The sequence below is a fragment of the Scomber japonicus genome, chromosome 18, assembly GCF_027409825.1.
Source record: "Scomber japonicus isolate fScoJap1 chromosome 18, fScoJap1.pri, whole genome shotgun sequence".
Classification (NCBI taxonomy): Eukaryota; Metazoa; Chordata; class Actinopteri; order Scombriformes; family Scombridae; genus Scomber; species Scomber japonicus.
The window spans coordinates 29,849,561-29,876,527 of NC_070595.1; the positions used below are offsets into that span (position 1 = coordinate 29,849,561).

Below are 26,967 nucleotides of genomic sequence, written 5' to 3' on the forward strand. Positions count from 1 at the left end.
CTTCCTCCTTTCCTTCCTCCCTCTTTTTATCCCTTCCTTCCTTTTTTCCTCCTTTACTCCCTTCCTTCGTTCCTTCCTCATTTCCTTCCTTCCTTCCTCCCTCCCTTCCCTCCTCCCTCTTTTCCTCCCTTCCTTCCTTCTTTCCTCCTTTACTCCCTTCCTTTATTCCTTCCTTATTTCCTCCAGATGCATGTAGATCAAAGTGCTTCATAGCTCATAATGAGACAGAACAAGAGAGCAATGCACACGAGAGAAAACAAGGATGAAAGAAAAGTTTACAACATTTAAATTAAATAAAGTGTTAGATGGGTAAATGTTATGTAGTATTATGTAATTCTCTGATTTTATTCGTGACACAAATTTTAATAGCCACGTGACACTTGCGTATTAAATAGCCTACTCCTTCAGGTTCATAGACCCACTCTGACGCAGCAGCTGGTAAACCACGTGATTTCTGGTCGCTTTTTTTTCCGGGTGCCGCCCCCTGAATCACTGCATATATGATCCTTCCTGGTCTCTGGTCGTACTGACTCTTCACTCAAGTGTCACATCCAGCAGTGAGATAAAGCGATCTGAGTCCAGGATCCGTCCGAGCTGCAGAGGTAAGATCCGGAAGAGCTTCCTCACAAAACTCCGCTCCGAAAATCTTCAAGTTTAAAAGTTTCTCTCTTGTCGGTGAAGACTGGTGCATGGTATGAATGACCTGAAGATGTGTCCTGAACGAGCAGGAGTCTGTCTTCACATCGGCGTCGGTGTCACACATGAATAAGCTGTGTACTGTCACAAAAATGCCTCTTTAAGCGTCTGTTTGCGTCCGCCGTGCGCGGCTATGACGTTTACACCAGTGAGCAGTGGAGCGATGTTTAAAGTTGTAATAAACATAATATGAAACGTAGGCTCGCGCACTCTATTAACACTTGCAAATACCTTAATTCATTATGATCATGCTTGTATGCTCCTTAACAAAGACGTGGCATTAAATTAGAGTTTTTGCAATGGGAGTTTGGCGTGCACTCTTTCTTCCGTCCAAGTTTATTTAGCAGGAAGTTGCCTCACGCAGTAAACAATTTACCTACACCTTTTAGACCGATGTGAAGAAGGCCTCGACTAAAATATAAAACCTAATGTATAGCCTACAAAAAGAGGCTTAAAATAGCATGAATGTAACTGTAAGGCCTCCATCGGAAAAAGCAGTCCAGGCAGAGCTGATGTACTTTGTCCCCAATAAACCAAGTTTATTATGTTCAGATAGAAGAAGCACAAAGAGGAACCTCCCTTCATATCTTTATGTGTCCTGCTTCATATCTCATGTGTGAGTGGTGTATTCGTGTGTCCGTCTCTCTCTTCTGACCCTGACTGTGTGATGTGACTCAGGATTATGAGAGATCTGTAATTTAATCCTTCTGTTGGAACACAATCTGAGTGTGGAGGAGTGAGTTTCCAGAGCAACCATACAGGAATTCAACTACACAAGCAGCTGTAAATAATAATTACAGTCATGCGAAGCCTGTTCCCATAAGTCTGTGTTATTATAATGTCCAACATGTATATTTATTTGGGGATGTTCTGCTTCAGAACAGAGCTCGCTCGTTTCTCTTCTTTCTTATTTCCTTCACTTCTGACTCTCACAAGAAAACTTAAAATCTTAACATCTACTCTTGTAATGTGTTAGTAATACAGCATGACAGCATGCGTTTTACATATCGGGCTGAAATGATTATTCCGTTAATTGATTCATCCAAAAAATTAAAGAAAACACTAAACATGTACTCTTCTCCTGCCTCTCAAGAAATGTGAAGATTTGCTGCTTTTCTGTTTTTATCATCATCAAGTAAAAACGGAATAGTTTTGTTTTTTGGCCTGTTGGACGTACAAAAATACTTTCCCCCATTTTTAGACCCTAATTCATTAGAAAAAAGGAATAACTGTTATATCAGTAATAACACCTCATTCAATAGGACTGAAATGTACTGTTTCATCATTGATTCGTTATTTGCTTTGTAAAACTGCTGAAAATGTATCACAGTGTGTTTGACCAGCAGCCCAAAACACCAAGATATGATATTAAATATAATATTTACTGTATTTAGCAGCAAATTCTCACATTTGAGGAGTTGGAAACATTAAAAGTTTTGTGTTTTTTGTTGCTGATTTTATTTTAAGTCAATAATGAATGGATCGGGCGTACAGGTGGTCCAGTGGTTAGAGCTCATGCCACATATGCAGCCGAATCCCGATCGGAGGTCCTTTGCTGCATGTCAACCCCTCCCGTCATGGTTCCTGTTGGTCTACTGCTTAATAAAGGCGTCTATGCCGACAATCTTTAAAGAAAACAAAACGAATGGATCAATCATTGCAGCTCAGTCTCCTCGGTGTTCATTGTATGTTTCACATGGTCACACAGTTCAGTTATCTGTATGCAAATATCATTGACAGGATGACTCAACAGCAGACAGAAGCTCCTGTTGAAGCTCTGTTGAGTGTCCATTGTGTGTGAGAGCTGCAGAGATAAATTTGTACTTTGTGTAGCAGGTGTGTCTGTGTGCAGAGCTGCAATCTGTCATTCATCCAGCGCTGACACATGCATGTGGAGCTCAAAATGAAGTCGCTGTTCATTCAACAGTCAAGAGCCCAAATTAACACAAAACCTGTTTTTCCTGTAATCATTCCCCCTGTTCATACTGACCATTAGTGTTGGGTAGGGCAACTTCATTGATCACCCTCGGGGTAAATTCAAAAATTGACACAACAGTATTCTTTAAAAGTGCTAACATAAAATATACAATGAAAACAATCTCCTATACTATATAATACATGAGTGGGAGGTACTGGGAGCTGTGGTGGTGTTCAGGCTGATGGTTGATGGTATGAAAGAGAGTCTCAAGAGTTTTGAGGCATGTGGCTGAATGTTGGCTCCTGAGCTGCCACAGCTCCTCAAGAGGATGGGAGGGGTTGTCCATCATGAGCTTTCCTCTCATCCTCTTATCACTGTCCACTTCCATCCTCACTACAGAGCTGGCTTTCCTCAACAGCTTCATCATGTTTACAATGGAAGTGATGGAGGATTAAATCCACAGTCCTGCTTCTGTGCAAAAAGTATTTAAAAGTTGATCTGAAGCTAATATGAAGCTTCAGTGTCCAAATGAGTCAAATCTTCATCTTCTATGTTTCAACGTTACAGTGTTTTTAGTAGCAAAGTCTTTTTGTTACTATACTTCCACCACAGAGAAACAGGAAACACTAAGAGGAGATATGATGCTATAAAGACTGTAAATGTGTCAGATATCACTGATATGACTAACTCACACTGATGAAGCTCAATAGAAGCTGATCAGATACTTTTAAATACATTTTTGCATAAAGAATGTTTAAATTTGTGTTATGTCTTTTTAAAATGGATAAATTAACAGTCTGGTTTGTAACGTCACTGACAGACTCTCTCTCCTCTCCGCAGTGTTTAGTTTAAGATCATGTCTAAGAAGGGAGGAACACACAGGATGGAGGGCGAGGGGCTGGTAGAGGCGTCCATCATCCGGATCCCGCCTCACCACTACATCCACGTGCTGGACCAGAATACCAACATCGCCCGCGTTGAGATCGGACCGCTCACCTACATCCGTCAGGACAATGAAAGGTCAGAAAGCAGAAAGAGCTGAAAAGAATCAACCTGAAATTCAGCCAAACACTGCTTCATTACATCATCTGGTGTTGGCGGGTACAGCTTGTCTCAGAGTAGGGTTAGGTATGGAGATAACATCACCAGATTCAAGTAGACAGACTGAGTGAAGGTAAGGCATCACTGAAAATGTGCAGATGAAGCTGTAATAATCCTGCTCATCAGCTGTGTTTGTTTAAAGGAAGCTTTGTCAGCCCTCTGTGACACCAACGGTTTTATATCAGATCACTGTGTTATCACTGTGTTATCGCCCTGATCACACACACACACACACACACACACACACACACACACACACACACACACACACACACACACACACACACACACACACACACACACACACACACCTTCATCCAGTCAGGACAGTACTGTTGTTATTCACTCACTCTGTTTACTCTGTATTTGATTTGGTTGGAAGCATTTACTATGTTCTGTCTGAACCTTGTCCATTTCATACAAGGAATGACTGATAGTAGATTTGATAGTATAATTTTGATATTGATATATGAGCCAATAATCCTATGTAGAATATATACATAAACACTACTACTACTACTACTACTGATTCTACTACTACTACTATCAATACTACTACGACTACTATTACTACTACTACTACTGATACTACTACTACTACTACTACTACTACTACTACTACTACTACTACTACTGATACTACTACTGCTGCTACTACTGATACTACTACTACTGCTGCTACTACTACTGATTCTACTACTACTACTACTACTGATACTACTACTGCTGCTACTACTACTGATTCTACTACTACTACTACTACTACTGATACTACTACTGCTGCTACTACTACTGATACTACTTCTACTTATAGTAATACTGCTACTACTACTACTACTACTACTACTACTACTGATTCTTCTACTACTACTACTACTACTACTACTGATTCTACTACTACTACTACTACTATTACTACTACTACTACTGATACTACTTCTACTTATAGTACTACTGCTACTACTACTACTGCTACTACTTATATTACTACTACTACTGTTACTACTTCTAGTACTGCTGCTACTACTTATATTACTACTACTACTGTTACTACTTCTAGTACTGCTGCTACTACCACTACTACTTCTACTGATACTGATATTACTACTACTACTACTTCTACTTATAGTGCTACTACTACTACTACTACTACTACTGATATTACTACTTCTACTACTACTACTACTACTACTACTACTATTTCTACTACTACTACTACTACTACTACTAATTACACACAGAGATATGTAATGGGGGCATGATATACCATGGAGTACTGGATACCGCCTTGGAAAAAAGTTTAACTTCTGAGTAAAAGGTTTCGCAGATCTTCCAGGATTGTGTGGTGAGCCGGATGGATAAATGGAAGGAAGGATAGATGGATAGATGGATGAATAGATGGATGGATAGATGGATCAGTAAATCTAGTCATTTTGTGGTGTTTAATGTATCTTTTATAGCACTTATATAACACTGAGGGTGTTAACCTCATCCTATTTCTTTCCCAGAGTGCTCTTCTCTCCGGAGCGTATGATCATGGTGCCGCCACGTCACTACTGCGTGGTCGCCAACCCTGTGGCCCGGGATGATAACGGCCAGGTCCTCTTTGACCAATCCGGTCAAGCCAAACTCCGCCACGCTGACCTGGAGATCCGTCTGACCCAGGATCCGTTCCCGCTGTACCCCGGAGAGGAGATCCAGCAGGTCTGTGAGAAACTGTGCTGACTGTTCATCTAGCGCCATCATCTGGTCAATGCTCCCTCATAATATAAATATTTAATAAAGGAAAGGAACTAGAGCATGGTTTTACTATGGCTAAAGAATTCTAGTTGTTAATTGTAGAGAACCTTTTTTTTATTGTGCATCTTTATTTAGCAGAAAAAAAACAATTCACGTTTTAGTAGACAGAAACATGTACTTTTCGTAATAGTCCCAAATTTACCACATGGTCAACGCTCCTGCCTGCATGTTCCAAATGAAACGCACCATCTCTACAGTTCGATGTTGGACTGTTTCCTGACCGTCAGGAGATTATTAGGAGAATTTCTGTCCCTGTTATCGTGTATGAGAAACGTCCACACTAACTCTATCTAATGACAAGCAGAGGGCGACTCCACTGGATACACACCGATTGTATTGAAGTCTATGAGAAAATAACTGTCCATCTCACTTGATTTATTACCAGAGTAAACACTTTCTTAATTGGTTAATGGTCTCAATCAGTAGTTTCAAGTCTTGGAGATATGTTGGACTGGATTTCCTTCCCTGTTATGGTGGTTGTGTCTGAGACGTGTTCATGTCTGGTTCAGGTTGTGACACCACTGCAGATCGTGTATCCAGACACAGCGTTGCGTCTGCAGGCGCTGCTGGACTTCAAGGAAGAGGGAGGAGAGAAGAGAGTGGCTGGAGACGAGTGGCTGTTTGAAGGACCGGGTACGTTTGTCTTCATCGGTCAAATCTGTGCTCTCATATAAATATCACAAACCAGTATCGACTATCATTACTTTTAAAAGGAACTTCTTGTATTACAACTAGTGCTGGGTATTGTTAAAAACATTGCGATACCAGCACCAATCCAAGTACCCTTAAAGTGATACTGATACCAGCCGAGTCCTTCATTAGATACCCATCATGCTTTTCTCTGGTGTAACAGTGTGTAGTGTAGACTCACTTTAGAGCATTTAGGAGGCATCTTGGCTGCTGAACTGCTAAACGCGCTAGCCCAGATTCACCGAGATTATGTTCCAGTTTTATGAGTCACTCTGATCAATTTCAGGCTCTTAATATTTCTTCGATGTTGTGGCAGGAACCTACATCCCGAGGAAGGAGGTGGTGGTTCTGGAGACCATCAAGGCCACAGTGATCAGAGAGAACCAGGCCATCCGACTGAGGGCTCGGAAGGAAGGATTGGACCGTGGAGGCATCCGCAAAGTCACAGGTAACACTCATACCTAATGTACTGAAGCCTTGCATCATGTTTGTTATTTAAGAGTCTTCACAGATTTGTGCATTTCTACATTTAATGGTAACGAAACCTTTAAAACACCAACAATTTTAATGTTAAAAAAAGCTGACACCAACTGTCTGTGTCTGTGTCTGTGTCTCTGTAGGTGAGGAGTGGCTGGTCAGTAAGGTGGGAGCATACCTTCCAGGTGCCCATGAGGAGGTCATCGACATTGTTGAGGCATTCATCCTGACTGACAAGGTGATTTCACTCTTCACTGTCTGTGTGGTTGGATGTCATTATTATTTTCAGTTCAGTTTTTGAATCTTTTGGATTGAGTCAGAAAGCAAGTCAAAATTATGTTGGCATTCACAGCACTGCATTGAAGTGGTTTGCGTCTTACTTGTCCAATAGAACCTTCTCCGTTATGGTTGGTGACCTGTCCTCTTCCAGTGTTCCTCTCTCCTGTGGAGTCCCACAAGGATCTATTCTTGGCCCTATTTACATTTACAAAACCACAAAACTGGAACTGAAGACCGTAAACTAAAGTAGCAACACAAAAGGTTCCTCTTACCAAAAGCACTGAGGCTGCCCAACTAAAGCCAAACAAAATAATGAGCTGTAGCATCTTCTACCAAAGCTGCCAGACTCAGAGCTGTGACACAACAAATACACACTCCCGTAAAACACTTTAAACACTAGTGTTGGCTCCATAAGCACAATAAAAGGTATGGGACAGCCTCCATCAAACAGACCTTCCCCAACCCTGTCCATCTGCCACAGAAACAATCTACCTCCGCCTAGTCTTCATGCCTAGTCTTGTGGAGGGTTCTCATGCACTGCTGAGAAACTGGAAAACCAGCAACCCCTCTGCAGCCAGGGATGTGCTCCCAAGACAACTGCTCTTCCTCCCACAATAAACTTTTATATGAGCATGGGGAGGCTGTGGCTCAGGAGGCAAAGCAGTCATCCACCAAATCGGAAGATTATGTGGTTCGCCAATGTCAGTGTTTTCCTTTGGGCAAGAAACCATGCGTGGTAGCCCCTGCCACCACTTTGAGTGGTGAAAAAGATGAGGAAAGTGCTATAGAAGTAGAGTACATTTACCATTTAACCCACTATTGGAGAAAAAACAAAGGATCAAAGAGTCAATGAAAAAGTCTACCCCAACCAGGGCATTGTAATCCAAATGGCCCAACACACTTCAACTATAACAAGCTAAATAAACTAAAACAGGGGGGCAAGTGCTGCTCCTGTACTCTGAACCCCACCAAATAAAATATGTCTTCACGTGTGAAACCCCCCCCACACTGGCAACAGAAGGCATGCTACCAAGGCCTGCACAAATGCCGTGTGGATACCATTACCAAGGTTTTAAACAAGACAGGTCAACAAATAATTCTATAAAAAGCCAATTTGACTCACATTTACAAGGATTAGGTTTAAGAAAGAAAAAGCCCTCATTTGTTACACTCAAGCTACCAATCACAACATAAGTCATCCCAAGGCACTATACACATAGAGCAGATCCAGACTACTCTTTAATTTAGATTAAAGAGACCCAACATTCCCCCATGAGCAGCACTTAGTGACAGCAGCAAGGTTAGTCGGCTAAGTCAGCAGTGAATTCAATGTATGAATGGATGAGTGAAGTATGTGAAAAACAAAAACCCTAACCCACCTAAATACGTGGAGGCCTGAATGACCCAGGTGCAGGTAATTTACTGACTCCTGGACCAGGACGCCAAAGCAACAGGAAGAGAGGAACGTCACAGGAGCAAAGTTTTGTTCTGCTCGTGTGTAAGGTCTCAAATGAAAATTAAGTCTACTTTGAACATTAAGTCTTTCTCAGACATTCACACTCTGAGAACTGTCATCTTCCATATTGAAATACAGAGGACCATCTCTCTTTGGAGCAATCTACTTCCAACAATCAGACTGGTCAGATTGGTCCCTCTTTGATTCAGAGCCACAGAAATGAAAGAGAGCTTCCTTCTTATACAGTTGATTCAGCAAAACTCTGTGTGTGCCATCAGAAAGCGCTCCATGTTCGTGCTCTGCGGCCGTTTAAAGACGCCGGCGGGCGGGACCGACGCACGGGGGAGGAGTGGCTGGTCACCATGGTGGACCGGGAGGCTCACATCCCCTCTGTGGCTGAGGAAGTGGTGGGCGTGGTAGATGTGACTACTCTGAGCAGCCGGCAGTACTGCGTGATCCTCGACCCGGTCGGACACGACGGGAAGCCTCAGCTGGGCCAGAAGAGGGTGGTGAAGGTGAGGAATTAAACTGAATTTCTTTTTGTTTTACAGAAAAAAAAGAGGATGTTTCCCAAACTGCTGAATTAAAAAACAAGATTTTGCCTTATTTTAAGATGGACTAACGTCTCTATCTAATGTCTTAAATTGAGATTTTAAATTGTAGAGTTTCTGATCTTTGAGCAGTTTTTTAGGTGGTGAAGAAGATTGGAACGTAGGAAACGCAGAAGATTTAAAAGACTTTAAAATCAGCTTCGCAAAAGTTTTATGGGAAAATAATACATTCAATATGTTCATAAGACCCGTAGGACACAGGAGCCCAAATGAACATTAAAGCAGTTCATGTGTGTGTAATGATTCCTCCTGTTCATACTGAGAATTAGATCCTTCATCATGTTTACAGGAAGTGATGGAGGACTAAATCCACAGTCCTCCTTCTGTGGAAACATGGATTTAAAAGTTGATGTGAAGCTAATATGAAGCTTCAGCGTCCAAATGAGTCAAATCTTCATCTTCTATGTTTCAACGTTACAGTGTTTTTAGTAGCAAAGTCATTTTGGTACTATACTTCCACCACAGAGAAATATTTGCTGAAGAAATGACTAATGAATGAATCATTTTCTGTCAATCATTGCTCTACTAATAATAACTTTTGTTTGGATGTCTTCTTCCTCTCTGTCAGGGTGAGCGCTCATTTTTCCTGCAGCCAGGTGAGCATCTTGAACGCGGCATCCAGGACGTGTACGTGCTGTCGGAGGAGGAAGGACTGGTGCTGAGAGCCGTGGAGGCGTTCAACGACACAGAGGAGGTGAGGAGAGAGAGAGAGAGAGAAACAAAACATTCAAGGTTTACTCCTTCAGATATGTGATTCATATGTGGACACCCGTGGTTGCCGTAGTAACAGCAGGTGTGCTTCAATCCTGCAGCAAACTACTGTACTTTTATTGTCGAAACGTAATCACTTACACTTTAGTTCTTTTAGAAAGTAAACACAGTACTAATTACTCAACAGTAAAAGTGATGAGTGAATCAGGACCGCCAAACTTTCCTTCAACATGTTTGATTTTCTGTGTTTAACACGAGAAGAAGAAATGTCACACAAAGCAAAATAATGTCAATTAATTTACACTGAAAAACAAATCAAACATTAAAAAATGAAATTAAGAAGTTGATTCAAATAAAAGAAAACAGTAAAATGAGCCTTTGTATGGTCCGCTGAGCGAGATGACCGGAAGGAGAGGCCTGGGTGCCGGTGTAAGGAGACTAAAACCAGTTCAAAGTGGACTGGACTCCTGGTTCTGGTTGTGGTTCAGCAGGTGGAGCTTTAATGTGAAGCAGCAGCAAAATGTAACACTTATTATACACTGATCATTTCCTGTCAATTCCTCATTTTTAAATGAACAATTTGAACCCACCACAATGAATCTTGGAAGCTCAGATTTATTAGTTTGTGTTTTCTGACTCTGATCTGCTGACTTCCTTTTTAGTGTGAAATGTTCCTCTTCTCTCTCTGGGTGGGTGTTGAGTGTAAAGGAATGAAGGGAGGTGCTGACATAACTTAGTGCCTACTCAGATGTGCTGTATTTGCTTTCTGATGGTTTGTAAAACAGATCTTGTGCAACAGGTTGAGGTATTTTAAAAGCAAACTTCATATTTATTCTCGGGCGTGTCGGGAACAATGACATGCTGCGACCGACGGATCTTTAAAGCTCAGTATTCAAGTGAAAAGTCAAAGGTGTGTCTCTTCTGTCGCTCTGGTTGAAAGTTCAAAGTCTTTTGCATGTGTGACTCCACCCTGCAGCACTGACTGGTGCAGTCAGGTGTTCAGGAGGAGTGTGTTTCTAGGAAAAGGGAGTAGATGTAGATAAGAACCCTGACCCGAGGCCTGTACTATGAAGCTGGTTCACTTCTTACCGGGGTAAATCACCATGGTAACTTATGCTGAACGGCTAACCTGCTCCGGAGCAGGTTATGTTCTGGATAAGAGATCAATGAGTATAAAAGCACCTCCTGACCAATCAGCTCTCTTAGAAAATGACCTGCCCATTCTTAAAAGATCCTGTCAACATTGGTGCGGATCGTGAGAGGAGCGCTTAGGAGAGAATGAGCTTTTAGGGATAGATGCAATTTTTTAATTGACCAAAATATATATTTAAAAATTAATCCTTGAGGCACATGAGGGATATTATTCTGTATATTATACAGTTGGTTTGACATCATAGGCTGAAGTATAATAGGTTTGTATTTTGAATGTTGAATATTAAACTAACTTAATGTCTCTTATGAGAGGAAGGGCACTGAGGAAGCGCTCTGCCCCAAACGTCTGTCCCGTGATAAAGTGATATTAAATGATCAGAGTCCGTTTATATTGTCCAATAAATTAATATTGTATAATCTCATGAATTTACACATTAACAGAGTCGGCAATTTTCTGCAAGCATTCCTTCCTGGCTTTTGCTGCAGCAACAGTGTTGCTTTTGGCCTGGATGATGTGATTGAATTCTTCATATTGTTGAAGAATAATTGTCTGCTCCTCCATGGTAAAGTAGCTCTGCAGGGTTTCTCCATGTTTGTGATTGGTCAGGTGCTGCAAACACCTCCCCTTTATGTGAGCGTGCAGAGATCCAGATTGGAAAACCCTGGGTTCAATTACCTGGGTTGTCTGGGTAAGTCAACCCAGGTAACGGAGAGATATCCTGGGTATGTTAATCCAGCTTCGTAGTACAGGCCTCTGGAGGTTTGATGCAGCTCTGTTACACCTTGAGATCAACAAAAAGCAAGATTTCAGTTCATACTTCTTATGTGAGTTTGCAGCAGGTCGAGACATTGAATCAGATAAAAAATTTAAAAAACTATTTTTCTTCCTGTTTACAACCCCCTAAAGCATTATGGGTACTGTAGTTCCTCACAGTACTATGAAACCTGATGTACAAGTGAAGCTATAAAACCAAATATCAGTCATTTGAATTATTATTATTATTATTATTATTATTATTATTATTATTATTATTATTATTATTATTATAGTAAACAGATCACTTTTATTCATCTTCAGTTTATGCAGTGCTGGCTTTTGCTCAGTTCATTGAAAGAAGCAACAATGAGGAGAGGAATGTTTAAAGTTGACAAGTTAACATTATTCATTTGTGCCTAAACTGAATTATTACTCAGTTAGAAAGCTTCAGTGTGTTTCTTGGTAATGCTGTGATGCCCTCTAGTGGACAGAACATGACATAACCACATGTTGACAGCAGTGGAAATACATGAGCCTGTGTATAAATACATAGTGAATATTAATAATATATTAAATCTGAGCATTAAAATAATGAATGAGATTACTGACAGTCCTAACTGAATCTAACTTGACTCTTATTAGAATAATGAATTTTGCTATGTGTTAATTATTGCTTTCAAGAAGTTTGGTAACGTTGTAAATAACCAAGATCTTTTAATTATGTTCAGCAGCTACTTGATCCAAATATTAAAGTCCCTGATTTACAACTGATCACATTAAAATATGGATCTGATATCATCAGATAGATCATCAGTTTAAGTTAGTGAATGCATTAATAGATGAAGTGTAAGTGCAGGGTTTCACACAGAAATCGATGTTGCCGTCTGAATGGGAGGGGTCTTGTCAAAAGTAGGCTATAAGACAGCCACGTGTAAATGGTAAACGCAACTAGCCTAGTATAAAACATTACACCTTTCATAGTAATTTCAGATAGCTACTACGGCACATTGTATTCTGTCACTTTCCTTCAATTTAAGGTATTCTCTGAACTATATTATATAGTAATTACACTTTAGTAGTTTTATTCTCTGAACTACAGTCACCTGCAACTTCATTGGGAACACGTGCAATATAATATAATTAAATCCAATACAACAGCTCTGCTATAAATTCTGCTTTTTTTTAAGTTTATACAGTTTCAGTTTTTGTTGGCATTGTCAAAAAAGTGATAATTCTACTTTGTTTATTACTGAGGTTGTACTAAGTGCTGGTGGTGTACCTCCTCATGTATGTTAATGGAGTGGACAAAATATTAGGAACACCATTCAATATAATTCACCCTAATACACCACAATCACTCAATAATGAACATAAAGCAGAATTTTCACCTTATCAAAAAATGTATTTAAGCTTCATAAATGTAGAATTTATAGCAGAGTTGCTGTATTGGATTAAATTAGATTGCACAGGTTAAGACATTGAGTTTATTTTATATAGTTAACTTATTCTGAACTATATTTTATAGTAATTAAAAGTTATATAGTATTGTAATAAACCTTGCAAACTGGGCAGGTGAATACTGCCACCACCTGGAATTAACCAGTAAAAGGTTTTTGTCAGAGGATTTAGTTACCCACACAGGACACAGAAAGCAATTATATAGAAAACTACAAAACTTTCTCCTTTTCAATAATAATTGAAGGCACAGGAGCACCAGCTGAGACAGGTAACAGTAGACCAGTAGCCAGGACATAAAATGCACAACACCCAGAGCTCAGTTCCACACCACAAAGGGCTAGATAGAAAATAGAATCAGGTGTGTTAGAGTGGGGAGATACCTAAAACATGCAAGCCAGTAGCTCTCCAGCAGCAGGTTGGTGACCACTGCTGTAGAGGATAAACGGTTATGAAAATGAATGAATGAATAATCTGTTAATTAGCTAATTGTTGCAGCTGCAGTATAGATGTGGGTTTGTGCATTAGTTTTTCAGGCTGGACTTGAGTGTGAGCTGCAGCTCGGTGGCAGCATTAAAGCATTTTGGAGTTGTTCATTTTTCCTGTGAAAATTTAGTGGAGAATTCAGTGTTGAAGGTTCTTCTATTAACATCTTTAGCAGTTTTCTAGAGTCAGATGTGTGCCTGTCCTTCACTGCTTCTACCTGCTTCCCTTCCTAACCAGCTAACCCATTCTACCCCGACTCTTCTTCTTTTCTTCTTCTTCTTCTCTCCCTTTTTTTCCTCCTCTGCATGTTTCCTCGCCACCCCCGTCCTCTCCTGATGCCTTGATCATTCATCATCACGCAACCCTTTATGTTCTCCTCATCCTCCTCAGTGCCTCTCTCTTATCCCCTCTCCTCCCCTTCCTCCCCCTCCGCTCCAATGCATCGCCACATTAACCTCTCTCTCCGTCCTCCTCCTCTCTCTCCCCCGTTCTCTCTGCCAGCGCACGGAGGAAGAGGAGGCAGAGGAGGAGGAGGAGCTGCAGGAGAGGGCCAAGCGTTTGCGGAGGAGCGGCGTCCTCCGTCGCCCTGGAGACCGATGGATGCTGCGAGGCCCCATCGAGTACGTCCCCCCTGCAGCGGTGGAGGTGATGGTGAGACGTCAGGCCATCCCACTGGACGAGAACGAGGGAATCTACGTACGGGACATCAAAACTGGAAAGGTACGAGAGACACGCCTCAGTGCCATTAAAGTCTCTTTAAAGGATCAAACCACTGCTTTTAGACTGCAAACCAAAACTAATAACATATCTCGTTCCTTAACTAACAAATATGATCAGGGTTAGGAAGGTTACTGTGGAAACGTAATAGAGTACAGATTAGTTACTCTATTTAAAATGTAATGAGTAACTATTTCCATGACCTCATCATAGTAATGTAACTTATTACATTTGATGACTTTTCTAATTTTCTAACCAATGTTTTCAGCTGTAAGTGTTCCCATTAAGCACCAAAATCTAAGTCTATCTTCTAAACACTTTTGGATCAATGACACAGAAAACATTGTGTTACTTCCTGCCTCCTAGGTGCGTGCAGTCATCGGTCACACCTACATGCTGACTCAGGATGAGGAGCTGTGGCAGAAGGAGCTTCCTGCTAATGTGGAAGCGCTGCTGGCTTCTCCTCTTGACCCGCTGGCCGACCGCTCGGACCGGACCAGAACCGGCGAGAGCAGGCCGAGGGACAAGACCAAGGTGGTGTCCTACAGGGTCCCCCACAACGCCGCCGTCCAGGTGTACGACTACAGAGAGAAGAAGGCCAGGTAGGTCTCTGGTTTCCTGTCCTGATGGAGGCAGGTGGAGGTAAAACCATGAGCTAACGTGATGCTGCTGCCGTTTGGTCTTCAGGGTGGTGTTTGGACCGGAGATGGTGATGCTGGGACCCGACGAGCAGTTCACTGTGCTGTCGCTGTCCGGGGACAAACCCAAGAGGGCCAACGTCATCAAGGCCATCTGCCTCCTGCTGGGGCCCGACTTCTTCACTGACATCATCACCATCGAGACAGCTGACCACGCCCGACTGCAGCTGCAGCTCTCCTACAACTGGTAACCAAATCTCAAGCTGAGGTCCACCAGCTGACATGGAGCTTTGTGCTGATTCTCAACATCCTGTCATCTGAAGCTCTTCCTCACTTTGTCAGTCAGAGCTCACTCTGTGTGAGAGCTTAGCCTGAGTGGAATAATGTGCCACTGCATATTCCATATTTTGAGTGGTGTTGTGTTCAGAAGTCTTTTTGTTTGTTGAATATACACCAAACCACACGTGTGCTGCTGCAGCTCAGCAAAGATTTATCTTGTATTTTTTAGTCAGTATGTGGATGTATAAAATGTGTAAAAAGTAAATGTGTAATAGTTTTCCAAATGTTATAGGGAGGGTAACACTGAATGTAGACATCATTTTGTTTCTTTACGAGAATGTTGAACATGGGGTGGCTGTGTCTCAGGAAGTAGAGCGGATGGTCCACCAATCAAAGATCGGCAGGTCGACTCCAGTCCGCATGTCCGTGTGTCCTCGGGCAACATACTTAACCCCAAATTGCTCCTGATGGCCAGCGGTGTGTGAATGAGTGAATATCACATGTAGTGTAAAAGCACTTTGAGTGGTCAAAGAGACTAAAGTGTTATAAGTAGAGTCCATTTAGCATTTTACCATAGTGGCTCTTCCTCTCCTGTCAGGCACTTTGATGTGAAGTCTCCAGCAGACACCGCTGAGGCAGCAGCTCTGTTTTCAGTTCCTGACTTTGTGGGAGACGCCTGTAAAGCCATCGCCTCCCGGGTCAGAGGAGCCGTGGCCTCCGTGCAGTTTGACGATTTCCACAAGGTTGGTATTTCACTGTGTGAGCTCCGTCTGTCTGGTTTGAACCGTTAGACTGAAGAGAGGAGTGACTTTTGTTTTGTCTGCAGAACTCCAACCGGATCATCTGCTCGGCTGTGTTTGGCTTCGATGAGAAGCTGGCAGTTCGTCCCAGCCTGCGCTTCGGCCAGAACCAGCTGTTGATCAGCAGCGTGGACATCCAGTCTGTGGAGCCCGTCGACCAGAGGACACGAGACGCCCTGCAGAAGAGCGTCCAGCTGGCCATCGAGATCACCACCAACTCCCAGGAGGCTGCCGCACGGTCCGAAACACACACATACACACACACACACACACACACTGAGATTTAGATTCTTTATTGTCATTGTACAGAACATAAAATAAATAAATGCATCCATTCATTCACTCATACAAACCAAACACTCATCAATTGCCAGCGTATGCAGTAAAAAAAAGGAATGGCTCATAGATTGCATTGCTTTCAGTTCAGAGTTCATTATGGTGATGGCTTTGGGATGGAAACTGTCTATAAAACGAGTTCTGATGGACCTGTAGCGTTTCCTAGAGGGCAGCAGTTCAAACAGCTGTTGGGTTAAGGTGGAATGAAGCTTTTAACATGTTTTGAGTCTTCTTCAGGCAACAGGAGGTGAAGATGTCATCTAGGGCAGGTAGCTGTTGCTTTATGATGTTCTGTGCAGTGTTTATAATTCTCTGTGGGGACTTTTTGTCTGCTGCAGAGCTGCTAGCGTACCACACCAGGATACTGTGAGTGAGGACGCTCTCAATGGAGCAACAGTAGAACGACCTCAGGAGCTGTTGTGATAGGTTTATCTTTCTGAGTCTTCTCAGCAAGTACAGCTACTTTTGTGCTGTACGTCCAGGTTGGACATCTTGTTGAAAGGTCTGCTGGTTAGGATAGTACTGAACGCAGAGCTGTAGTCCACCAACAGCAGCCGTGCGTTTCCTCCTCATTGCTCCAGGTGGCGCAGTACAGCGTGGAGGACATAGGAGATGGTGTCATCTGTTGGTTTTGTATGTGTATTGGTGGGAGTCCAGGGAGGGCGACAGAGCAGCCTTGATGTATTGCAGGATCAGTCTTTCCAGGCATTTCATTTTATAGGTGTCAGTGTGACGGGCCTGTAATCATTGAGGGTTGTCATAACAGTCTGCTTTGGGACGGCCACGATTGTGGACGTCTTCAGGCAGGTGGACAGCGCATTTTATGAGAGGAAGGTTGAAGATATTGGTAAATACATCACAAGTTAAATAATAAGAATAAAGAATATTTCCCCCGAATTTTCAGCTATTGCTTTAAAACTGTAACTTTGTAGACCTGTTCAAACACAGTTGTTCCTGATCAGATGATCTTTTGAGCAAACATGTTGTACAAAGACATCAAAATGTAGAGAAGTGGTGACTCTTCATGAGCTTCTTCTTTGTGTTTGCAGACACGAGGCGGAGCGTCTGGAGCAGGAGGCTCGGGGGAAGCTGGAGAGGCAGAGGATCACCGACCAGGCCGAGGCTGAGAGAGCCAGGAAGGAGCTGCTGGAGCTGGAGGCCCTCAGGTGAACACCAGCTCATCATGTTTACTGGTTTTACTGGAGAAGCACCAGTAGGAAGTGTTACAGTAAATATGACATCTGTCTTTTCCGATGAAGAACGACTTAAACCATTAATCATTGAATAGTAATGGAAAGTAACTGTAATAGAGTTTCAGGTACTTGTACTTTACTGTAGTATTTCCATGTGATGCTACTTTCTACATCTCAGAGGGAAATATTTTACTTTCTACTCCACTACATTTATTTAACAGCTTTAGTTACTTTTCAGATGCAGATTTGACACAATGGATAATATAACGGCTCACGTTTCAGATGTCTATGAGTTGTTAACAGCTCCACCAAATACTGATTTTTCCCTCTAAACTTCTCACATGCTTTCATTTCAATAAATGTTCAAATGATCCAATATTTCAGCAGAAATCAAAGATTAGAGAAAAAGTCCAAAAACTGAAAACACATTTGTGTATCAGAACTTTGTTTTGTCTTCTTTCCCATTAATCATCTCAGCAGCCCTCACATTTATCTGCTGACCCTTTGGAGGGGCCCCACCCCTAGGTTGGGAACCACTGGACTAAACTAGCTAACTGTGTATAAAGTAGTATAAACTAGCTAACCGTATATAAAGTAGCGTAAACTAGCTAACTGTATATAAAGTAGCGTAAACTAGCTAACTGTATATAAAGTAGTGTAAACTAGCTAACTGTATATAAAGTAGTGTAAACTAGCTAACTGTATATAAAGTAGTATAAACTAGCTAACTGTATATAAAGTAGTATAAACTAGCTAACTGTATATAAAGTAGTATAAACTAAACTAGCTAACTGTATATAAAGTAGTATAAACTAGCTAACTGTATATAAAGTAGTATAAACTAGCTAACTGTATATAAAGTAGTGTAAACTAGCTAACTGTATATAAAGTAGTATAAACTAGCTAACTGTATATAAAGTAGTATAAACTAGCTAACTGTATATAAAGTAGTATAAACTAGCTAACTGTATATAAAGTTGTGTAAACTAGCTAACTGTATATAAAGTAGTATAAACTAGCTCCACCTCCAGCAGCTACAACAGTAACATGCTGCTCTAACACTGATGCTTCACTATTAATAATCTAATGATGTCATATATAATAATATATCACTACTTTTACTATAATACTGCATACTACATCACTATAATACTGCAGTACTTTTACTGTAATACTGCATACTACATCACTATAATACTGCAGTACTTTTACTGTAATACTGCATACTACATCACTCATAATACTGCAGTACTTTGAAGTAGTTTTACTTATATAAAGGATCTGAGTACTTCCACCTCTGATGATGTATAGTGGCTTCACAGGATGTTAATCAGCCATGTTAACCCTGCCTGTGTGTTTCAGTGCTGCGGTGGAGAGCACAGGAGCGGCGAAGGCTGAGGCTCAGTCGCGGGCGGAGGCAGCTCGTATTCAAGGCGAGGCGGCGGTCAATGAGGCCAAACTGAAAGCTGAGGCTCAGAGGATCGAGGCGGTACGTCCTGAGCTAAAAACACTTGAAACAACAGCGTTGTTGTGTCAAGTGTCTCTAGACCACAGACACTGAGGCTGGCTGACACCATCAAGGATCATTTAGTAGAATCCAGTTAAAGCCTGTAGCTGTAAATCACACTTTGTAATCCTGTGAGCAAAAAACTCAAGTTTGTGAATGTGTAGAAAGATTGAGTTTCTGCACTGGGTGACATGTTCCTTCATTATGAAGAGTTTGTGACGTGTTTTTAATGGTTTTTAAACAACAACGGAGGTCTACAGCAAATATGTGAAGCACAGTGAGGATGTGTGAGTGCTGATTTGTGACCTCACACTACATATATTTGTTGAGTGCTAACTAAACATGATATTTGACCTCACTCTTTACTATTTCTCAACTAATTTGATAAAAACTTCATGTTGTAAACCAACGTGTGCGCAGGAGGCGGAGCTTCAGCGGCTGTCGAAGGCTCGTGAGCAGGAGCTGAGCTACAAGAAGGAGATGGACCGTCTGGAGGTGGAGAAGCAAGAGCGTCTGGCACAGATTGAGAGTCAGCGCTTCAGTCAGCTGGTGGAGAGTCTGGGCAGCGACACACTGAAGGAGATGGCCAGAGCCGGGCCTGAGCTGCAGGTACTGTACTGCTGCTGAGGAGGAAAAAAAACACCAAAATAACTTTAAACACAGAGAAGATTCACATGCTCTCACCTGGTGATGCACACATATTCATTTAAAACAGGACAGTGCTGTTCAACAATATATATCAATAATCATTACTAGGTTAACAGAAAATTAACCTTAACCATTTTGGTAATAAGAATAATAATGTCCCTCAGTTTTAAGCAAAAATACAAAACATTTGCTGCTTTCAGCGTCTCAGATGTGATGATTTAAAGCTTTTGGTAGTAAACGGCTGTCAGATAAAACGAGATGTCACCTTGCACTGAAACTGTGATGGAAATGTTCATGATTTTCAGATCCTTTACTTCAATAAAAGCAATGTAAAAATACTCCATTTCTCTATATACTGCTAACTAAACTACTACTAAAAGTAACTAAAGCTGTCAAATAAATGTAGTGGAGTAGAAAGTAGCATCACATGGAAATACTACAGTAAAGTACAAGTACCTCAAATTGTACCACAGTAAAGTACAAGTACCTCAAACTGGACTACAGTAAAGTACAAGTACCTCAAACTGTACTACAGTAAATTAGAAGTACCTCAAATTGTACTACAGTAAAGTACAAGTACCTCTAACTGTACTACAGTAAAGTACTAGTACCTCTAACTGTACTACAGTAAAGTACAAGTACCTCCAAATTCTACTTGCCAGCTTTCACTCCTCAGTCTAACTCATGTCTCTCCTCTTCCAGGTTAAAATGCTGCAGGCTCTGGGACTGAAGTCGACCCTCATCACAGACGGATCATCACCCATCAACCTGTTCGCTACAGCCAACGGCCTGCTGGGGGCGCTGCAGGGCCAGGGGGGTCAGGGGGGCCAGGGGGGCCAGGGGGGCCAGGGCCAGTGAGGAAGAGGAGCAAGAGGAATAGATGGTAAAAATGTCCAAAAGTAAACCTCAACAGATGCTCGGTTAAAGATCAGTTATCACCACTTTGAAACCATCTCAGTCTGTAGGTGTAGAAACCAATGAAGAAACTCTGCAAGTAATGTGAGTTTGTGAATGTGTAGAAAACTTTCTGACACATTCACAAACTTGAATTTGTCATCCAGGGTTCATGTGTGTGTTTACAGAGGCTGACATGAGCACGCACTGTAAAACGATGATCTCACTTGACAAACTCAGCATCTTAATGACCTTTATTTAATCCCATAGAGCTCTTAATAGTGTGATACCTCCTGTGTGATTCTTTACACATTTAAACTCTGAATCTTCATCCATTAAAAACTCAATCAACCCAACTGACAAAAAGCATCTTCATCCTTTTCACACTTTTTTTTTTTTGCTGACCTCCAGATGTTTGTGAGTTTAAGCTGTCCTTTAATCTCTGCACATGACATTCTGAGATTTACTTTTGGGCAGACGAGCGCAATGAAGACATGTTTTATCTGTTTTTTTCTTTTCTAAACTGAATCTGTGCTGCAACTGATGAAAATGTGCCTACAAACCAGTCGACAGTTTGTTTAGTTCTGTGATCCGACAGCCAAAGAATTCTGTTTCTGCTTTTTGCACTATGTGTTCACTAGAAATAGAAACAAACTGTTCTGCTGATGTTTACATATGCAATATTTCTGTTTCTGTGCAAGTGTGTGACTGCTTTTCTGCCTTCAAAGTGCCATCAGACAGTTTCTACCAACATAAAATTGTGTGTGAAGCTCATTAAAGTTCTGCTGACCACGTCTTTGTCTCTGTGAGTATCCTGACATCAAACCCTCACTGTGACCACCTGAACCAAGACCAGACCAGCATGAGTCCCACGCTGCATGATACACTTACAATAAAATATAAAACATGTAAACCATAAACACATTTATCTGTAAGATCCACACTCCCATACAAACACCCACAGAAGACAAATCAAGACTCCTGCTCACATAATTCACCTCTTTCATTGTGTGTGTGTGTGTGTGTGAACTGTTTCCAATTAGAAATGAGTCATATTTCATTGGTTGCATTTGAAGCAGGAAGTTTTACACCCAATCACAGTGACAATGTTCAGTTATAAGACACATTTTAAAAGGTGTTGTCTTATACCTGTATTTTTACAACCTTAAAACAGCTACAGAGTTTATACAGCTGCAAACATGAACTATCTGGACATTTCTGGAGTATTTCTGTATTTAAACTCTGCAAACTGCATGAAATAAAGTAGAAACAGCAGCAGTCTGGATAATTATTCAAAGGCAAGAAAGTCACAGGTTAAACTCCTCCTGAAATCATGTGTAAACCAATAAACGCTGCAGACACACAGCAGCTGATAGAAAGAAGAGCTCATATTATACACAGTAGTATTAGTTCAATAAATGTTAATATGACTCATAAAAAGGGAAGATAAAGGCCAACAACAATGCTGAGCTTTCAGGTTTCACCAGGAGTCATTAATAACACCATGAAGCTCATCATGTTAGGAAAATAGTTTAAAACAGGAGCACACAGGACAACTTACTGCATACTGCTGTTAGAAACTGAATACAATCAGCCACTGTTTATAATCAATACAAATATATATAAAGGTTTTAACTGCCATAAATATTATTTATGTTGTCATTTTATGTTTTGTAGAATATTTTATTTAACACTGTTTATTTTTATGCATATTTAATTTCTTTATTCAACACTTCAGCCTAAGAGGAAATAATGTCTATTCTCTGTTGAGTGACGGACTTAGTTTGATGTGACACTTCACGCCAAGATTTTGTTTCGATTGTGACACTCCAAGAAGAAGAAGAAGAAAAAGAAATGTTTTGTCGCATGGTGGACTCATTCCCTCTGGGGTGCAGCAAGCGAGGTATTTAATTTTCTTATACTGTGTTGTATGCGTCTGTATATGTGTGTGAAACATGTTTAATTGTGTGTTGTATGTTAACAGTTCGACGGTGATGGTCGTAATAAAATCATCTGTAACGAAGAACTGTGGTCCGTGCCTACCTGACGGGAATGATAAAGGTTGTTAACCATTCATCAAACCAATAACTTACAGCAGTCAACATCAGACAACCTCATCATACCTTATCAGTTACCTGCTGTTTCTGTAGTGATGATAAAACATTAAAAAACATTAATACTATCAGTTTTAATCCAACTGAAGCTCCCTGTGCTCTCCGGGGAAAATATTACACCAAACTCTCTTTAAGAAATATGAAATTAAATTGTGATCATTAAGGGTCCTTCTCTGTAAAACCACTTCTTACGTGGCCTTCACAATATTAACACAATAAAACAAATTAGACACTTCATGTAGTTTACATGATTCTCCAGATGAAATGTAATATTTAGAAAAATAGTATTCCATTACCTTTATTTAATATAAAAAGTTATAATGTAAGATCATGCCAAACTAGTTGATATGGTGTTGTATTGAGAATTTGAGGGTTTTTAAGCAAGTTGAATTAAAATATAATATTAAATTTTCCTTACGTGTCCTCAAAAACATAAAACTCTAGAAACACAAGATAAAAGGCTTCATATGTCCAAAGTCTTCTGATCAATTCAGCATCAATATAATCCATAAAGATAAACTGTATCTGCCTCATTATGACCAGACTTTGTTCCCTATGAGGACTGCTGGTCCCAACAAGGTTAATTATTATACAAGAAACGGTCCCCATAAAGTAATAAATACACACACACACACACACACACACACACACACACACACGTGACTTCCAGTAAGGGAGAAAGGAGGAATTTACAGTTGAAAGTATTCAGTCAGACTTCATTTCACAGTCATCAGAGCAGAAGGAAAACCAGTCTGAGGCAGGTGAGTGTTAATATCAGGGCTGTAAATAATGATTACTGTTATTATTGATCAATCTGATGATTATTTTTAAGTAGAATTGTTTAGTTGATTAAACTGTCAGAAAAATATGAAATCACACAGTTTGACGTCTTCAAAAGTAGTTTCCTGTTGTTCATTTCCTGGTTTCTGCGTCCTCACAGTGATGTAAAAACTCAGCAAACTCTTGTTAGTGGATTAAAATGAATAATGGATCTTTATAGTGAACCATAAAACCAAGGTGTTGAAAAGAGGTCAGATTACTATGAAAAATGAGACAGCATTTAAAGTGATTTCAGTAAATAAGAGCAACCTGCTGACTTGTTTCCCTATAACAGCTCAGTCCTGTGATTTTCAGCCTGATATCTCTAAATGTGTCCACTGCTGGCCTCTGCAGTCAGGTCATGGAGTTAAAAATACAAACATCTGATGACTGAAAACTTTAAACCAGATTAAAACTAAAACATAAAAGTGTGTCATAAAACTTTGGCTTCAAACTGAATAAAATGTGAATGTGTGACAGAGCTTCAGTCTGACAGAGACACGCTGACGCTGTACAACTATAAATAAAGTGTTTAGTTGAGAGGCAGGACTGGGTTTATTATACTGTGTATGTGTGTGTGTCTCCAGTGTTACTGGTTTACCTCTCAGACTCCAGAAGATGAAGAAAGAGGAGGAAGAGGAGGACGGAGTATCCAGCTGTGTGTCTATGAAGAGTGATTGGTCCAATGAGCATCCTCCACTCTTCAGTAATGAACCTGGACCCTCAGACACAAAGTAAGAGACTGTTTCTACTGTAAACTGAGCTGAAGATGATTCAGTGAGACACTTTCATGAAGGTTGTAGTGTAGATATGAAGGAAAGAAATAATGAAGTAGCTTCCATTCAGCTGTAATCTCCAACAGATCTTCATGTTCATGTTAACCAGAGACAGAGACAGGGCTGCTATTGCTGTTTGATTTTCCAGTCAATAAATGTAAAGTAGCAGCAGGTAACCCAGGGTGATATTTACTAAGGATTTACTAACAAGTCAAACTGTGTCTTTCCTTATTTACTAAAGGACTGCAGCAGTAGGTACAATGTTTGGTCTCATGTAATACAGACTGTGTCTTAACGTGTTCCTGTTCAAAGACACTAAATATGGGAGGAGGTAAATGTATAAAAACAGCCTGCTGCAGCTGATTTATCACTGCAGACTGACCACTGCAGCAGAGGAAACTGAGTCTGATGTTTAACGTCACATTCACACAGAGGGAGAGAGACTATAGCAGAAACAGAGAGAGAGAAACACTCATGAAAAGATGCATTATGAAGATATTTAGCAGAGCTCTCTGTTCAGCAGCACAACACAAAGAGCAGCAGTCTGTTATTTTTCACTAGTGGACTTTTCTGTTCGGAGCTCAGAGAAGCTTAAAGGAGCCATGTGGAGTTTTCTTGTTAACAGATAAAAGTCATGTTCACATTGACTTACTTACCAAAACACATTGGGCCAGATGCAAAAATATGTTTTTTCTTAAATTTGTCGTACTTGCTTCATGAGGTGGAATTTACAAGTGTGCCGTTGGATTCACCAAACACTCGTATCACCAGGAAATAAAATGACATTCGTAAACATGATGAATCTCACCTGTTCTACATGAACGTGCATTCCAGAGAATACTAAATTAACATGAATGACGTCCCCAAAATATCATGTAAGGTTGTAGAGAAGCTCCATTCATGAAAATGGCACCAAAGACTAAGAAGAGCTTCATGAGCTCTCAGACTGAGCTCCTGCTCTCAGAAATAGATCAACAGAAACACAGATTATTATTATTTAGTGTAAATGGTGGAATTAAAAGTTTAGAGAAAGACAAAGAATGAGGAAAAATGACTCGTGCTGTGAACGCTGTCTCAGCTGTTGCACCGTCACAGAAATAAAAACTAAAATGATTGAACATGAATTAGATGCCACAAACATCTGGCTATTGGAGTCATCAGCCAGGGAGCTAAACTATAACTTTGATCACCAATATTTCAATTATATGAATAAAAGTAATTAATAAACAGTCAGTTTGCGTTGTGGAAAAGTAACTGTGGACGAGTCACTTTGTAGTTTCAGCTGCTAATATTTATTAGGGGTGGGACGATATGCTTTGTCACGATTCGATTGTATCACGATTCTTGATTTTAATGGTTTATTTTGTAGTTACCAGTTTTACACATAGACTGTATAAAAGAAACAGACGTAACATCCGTGACGTCACCCATTGGTTTGTTGACTGCTGCTCAGAAGCCAATAGTTTCTAATCTGGGCAGCGCCATCTTGAAAATTTCAGGTGCATGCTGGGAAAAATAAAAACAGGGATTCTACTTATATGGGCATGAGGCGGAGCCATGGGCGGAGCGGGGAGGTTGCTATGGTTACAAGGGCTGGATCTCGAGGACATTGGTCAATCAACCTGTCAATCAGGACGTAGCCACGCCCTAATGCATACCCTGCTTTATCGTCACATATAAAATCAGGGAGGCCAAAATGTCCCAAATGAACATCATACTGCATTGAAGAAGGCTTTAAACTAGCGATTGAGACCATAAACACATTTTGAAAACGTTTACTGAGGTTAGAAATCAAGTGAGAAGTTGGTGAATTCTCCATTGACTTGTATAGAGACGGTCGCCCCCTGGTGGCCTTTTGATAGAATGCAGCTCTAAGTTACTTCCACGTTGGCCTCATTTCAGAGGACCAGAACTCCCCGCCTGGTTTTCCATCATGAGGCTTCCATACGTAGCTACTAGCTGCTGCTCTCCTCATCTCCTGCTGCTGACTGTGAGATCTGAGCAGGTAGAAGCTGGTAGTTACTAACTATAACCAGGGAGCACACTGCAACAAGGTTAATGATCCACACACTGACATTATATCATTGATATGATGCGCAAAAGCGATAGAAAACCCATCGTTTTTTGTGCTTGTGCATACGTGCGCAGGATGCACGTGCACACTTTGTAGTTTTATGTAGTGTGAACTGCTCCTACACTTTAGAAGATTTAGGTGTGATTGGTCTAATAAGCAGCAACACACACACTATCAGGACGCTGTGCTCTCACACGCTGCATTGATAGTCACACACACACGCACACACACACACACACACACACACACGTGCTGCATTGATAGTGACACACACACACACACACACACACTCAGTCACTCTAGGCAAGGCAAGGCAGTTTTATTTGTATAGCGCATTTCATACACAATTGCAACTCAATGTGCTTTACATAAAACAGAAAAACATGTAATTTGAGAAACTTTAAAACATACAATTAACCCCCCCCCCCCCCCCATAATAAAAACAAAGTACAGAAAAATAGAAAGACATAAATAAAATGATTGCAGCATAAAATAATAAATTAGCTTTAAAATCATTAAAAGGACATAGAGTGCAAATGAAAGATTAAAATGTAAAGTGCTTTAAAAGAGCTCAATCATAAGC

At 40.8% G+C, this 26,967-nt stretch overlaps 2 protein-coding genes across 2 annotated transcripts in view; both read left to right on the forward strand.

Annotated features, from left to right (window-relative positions):
• The first annotated feature begins 509 nt into the window (after positions 1 to 509).
• On the forward strand, positions 510 to 21,389 carry LOC128378394 (major vault protein). The gene is made up of 17 exons (XM_053337896.1): positions 510 to 602; positions 3,455 to 3,634; positions 5,224 to 5,419; positions 6,025 to 6,148; positions 6,522 to 6,653; positions 6,826 to 6,920; positions 8,696 to 8,932; positions 9,597 to 9,722; positions 14,091 to 14,309; positions 14,673 to 14,908; positions 14,994 to 15,191; positions 15,822 to 15,966; positions 16,050 to 16,261; positions 17,409 to 17,525; positions 18,915 to 19,041; positions 19,480 to 19,668; positions 20,410 to 21,389. The coding sequence occupies exons 2-17, from the start codon at positions 3,471 to 3,473 to the stop codon at positions 20,563 to 20,565; spliced, it is 2,673 nt and encodes an 890-aa protein (XP_053193871.1). The 5' UTR covers positions 510 to 602; positions 3,455 to 3,470; the 3' UTR covers positions 20,566 to 21,389.
• Positions 21,390 to 24,127: 2,738 nt separating this feature from the next.
• Positions 24,128 to 26,967, forward strand: part of LOC128379385 (NACHT, LRR and PYD domains-containing protein 14-like) — a gene marked incomplete at its 3' end in the record, with an annotated part of 77,331 nt that continues 74,491 nt past the window's right edge. The window contains exon 1 of the mRNA XM_053339001.1: positions 24,128 to 24,268. The remainder of the gene's footprint in view (positions 24,269 to 26,967) is intronic.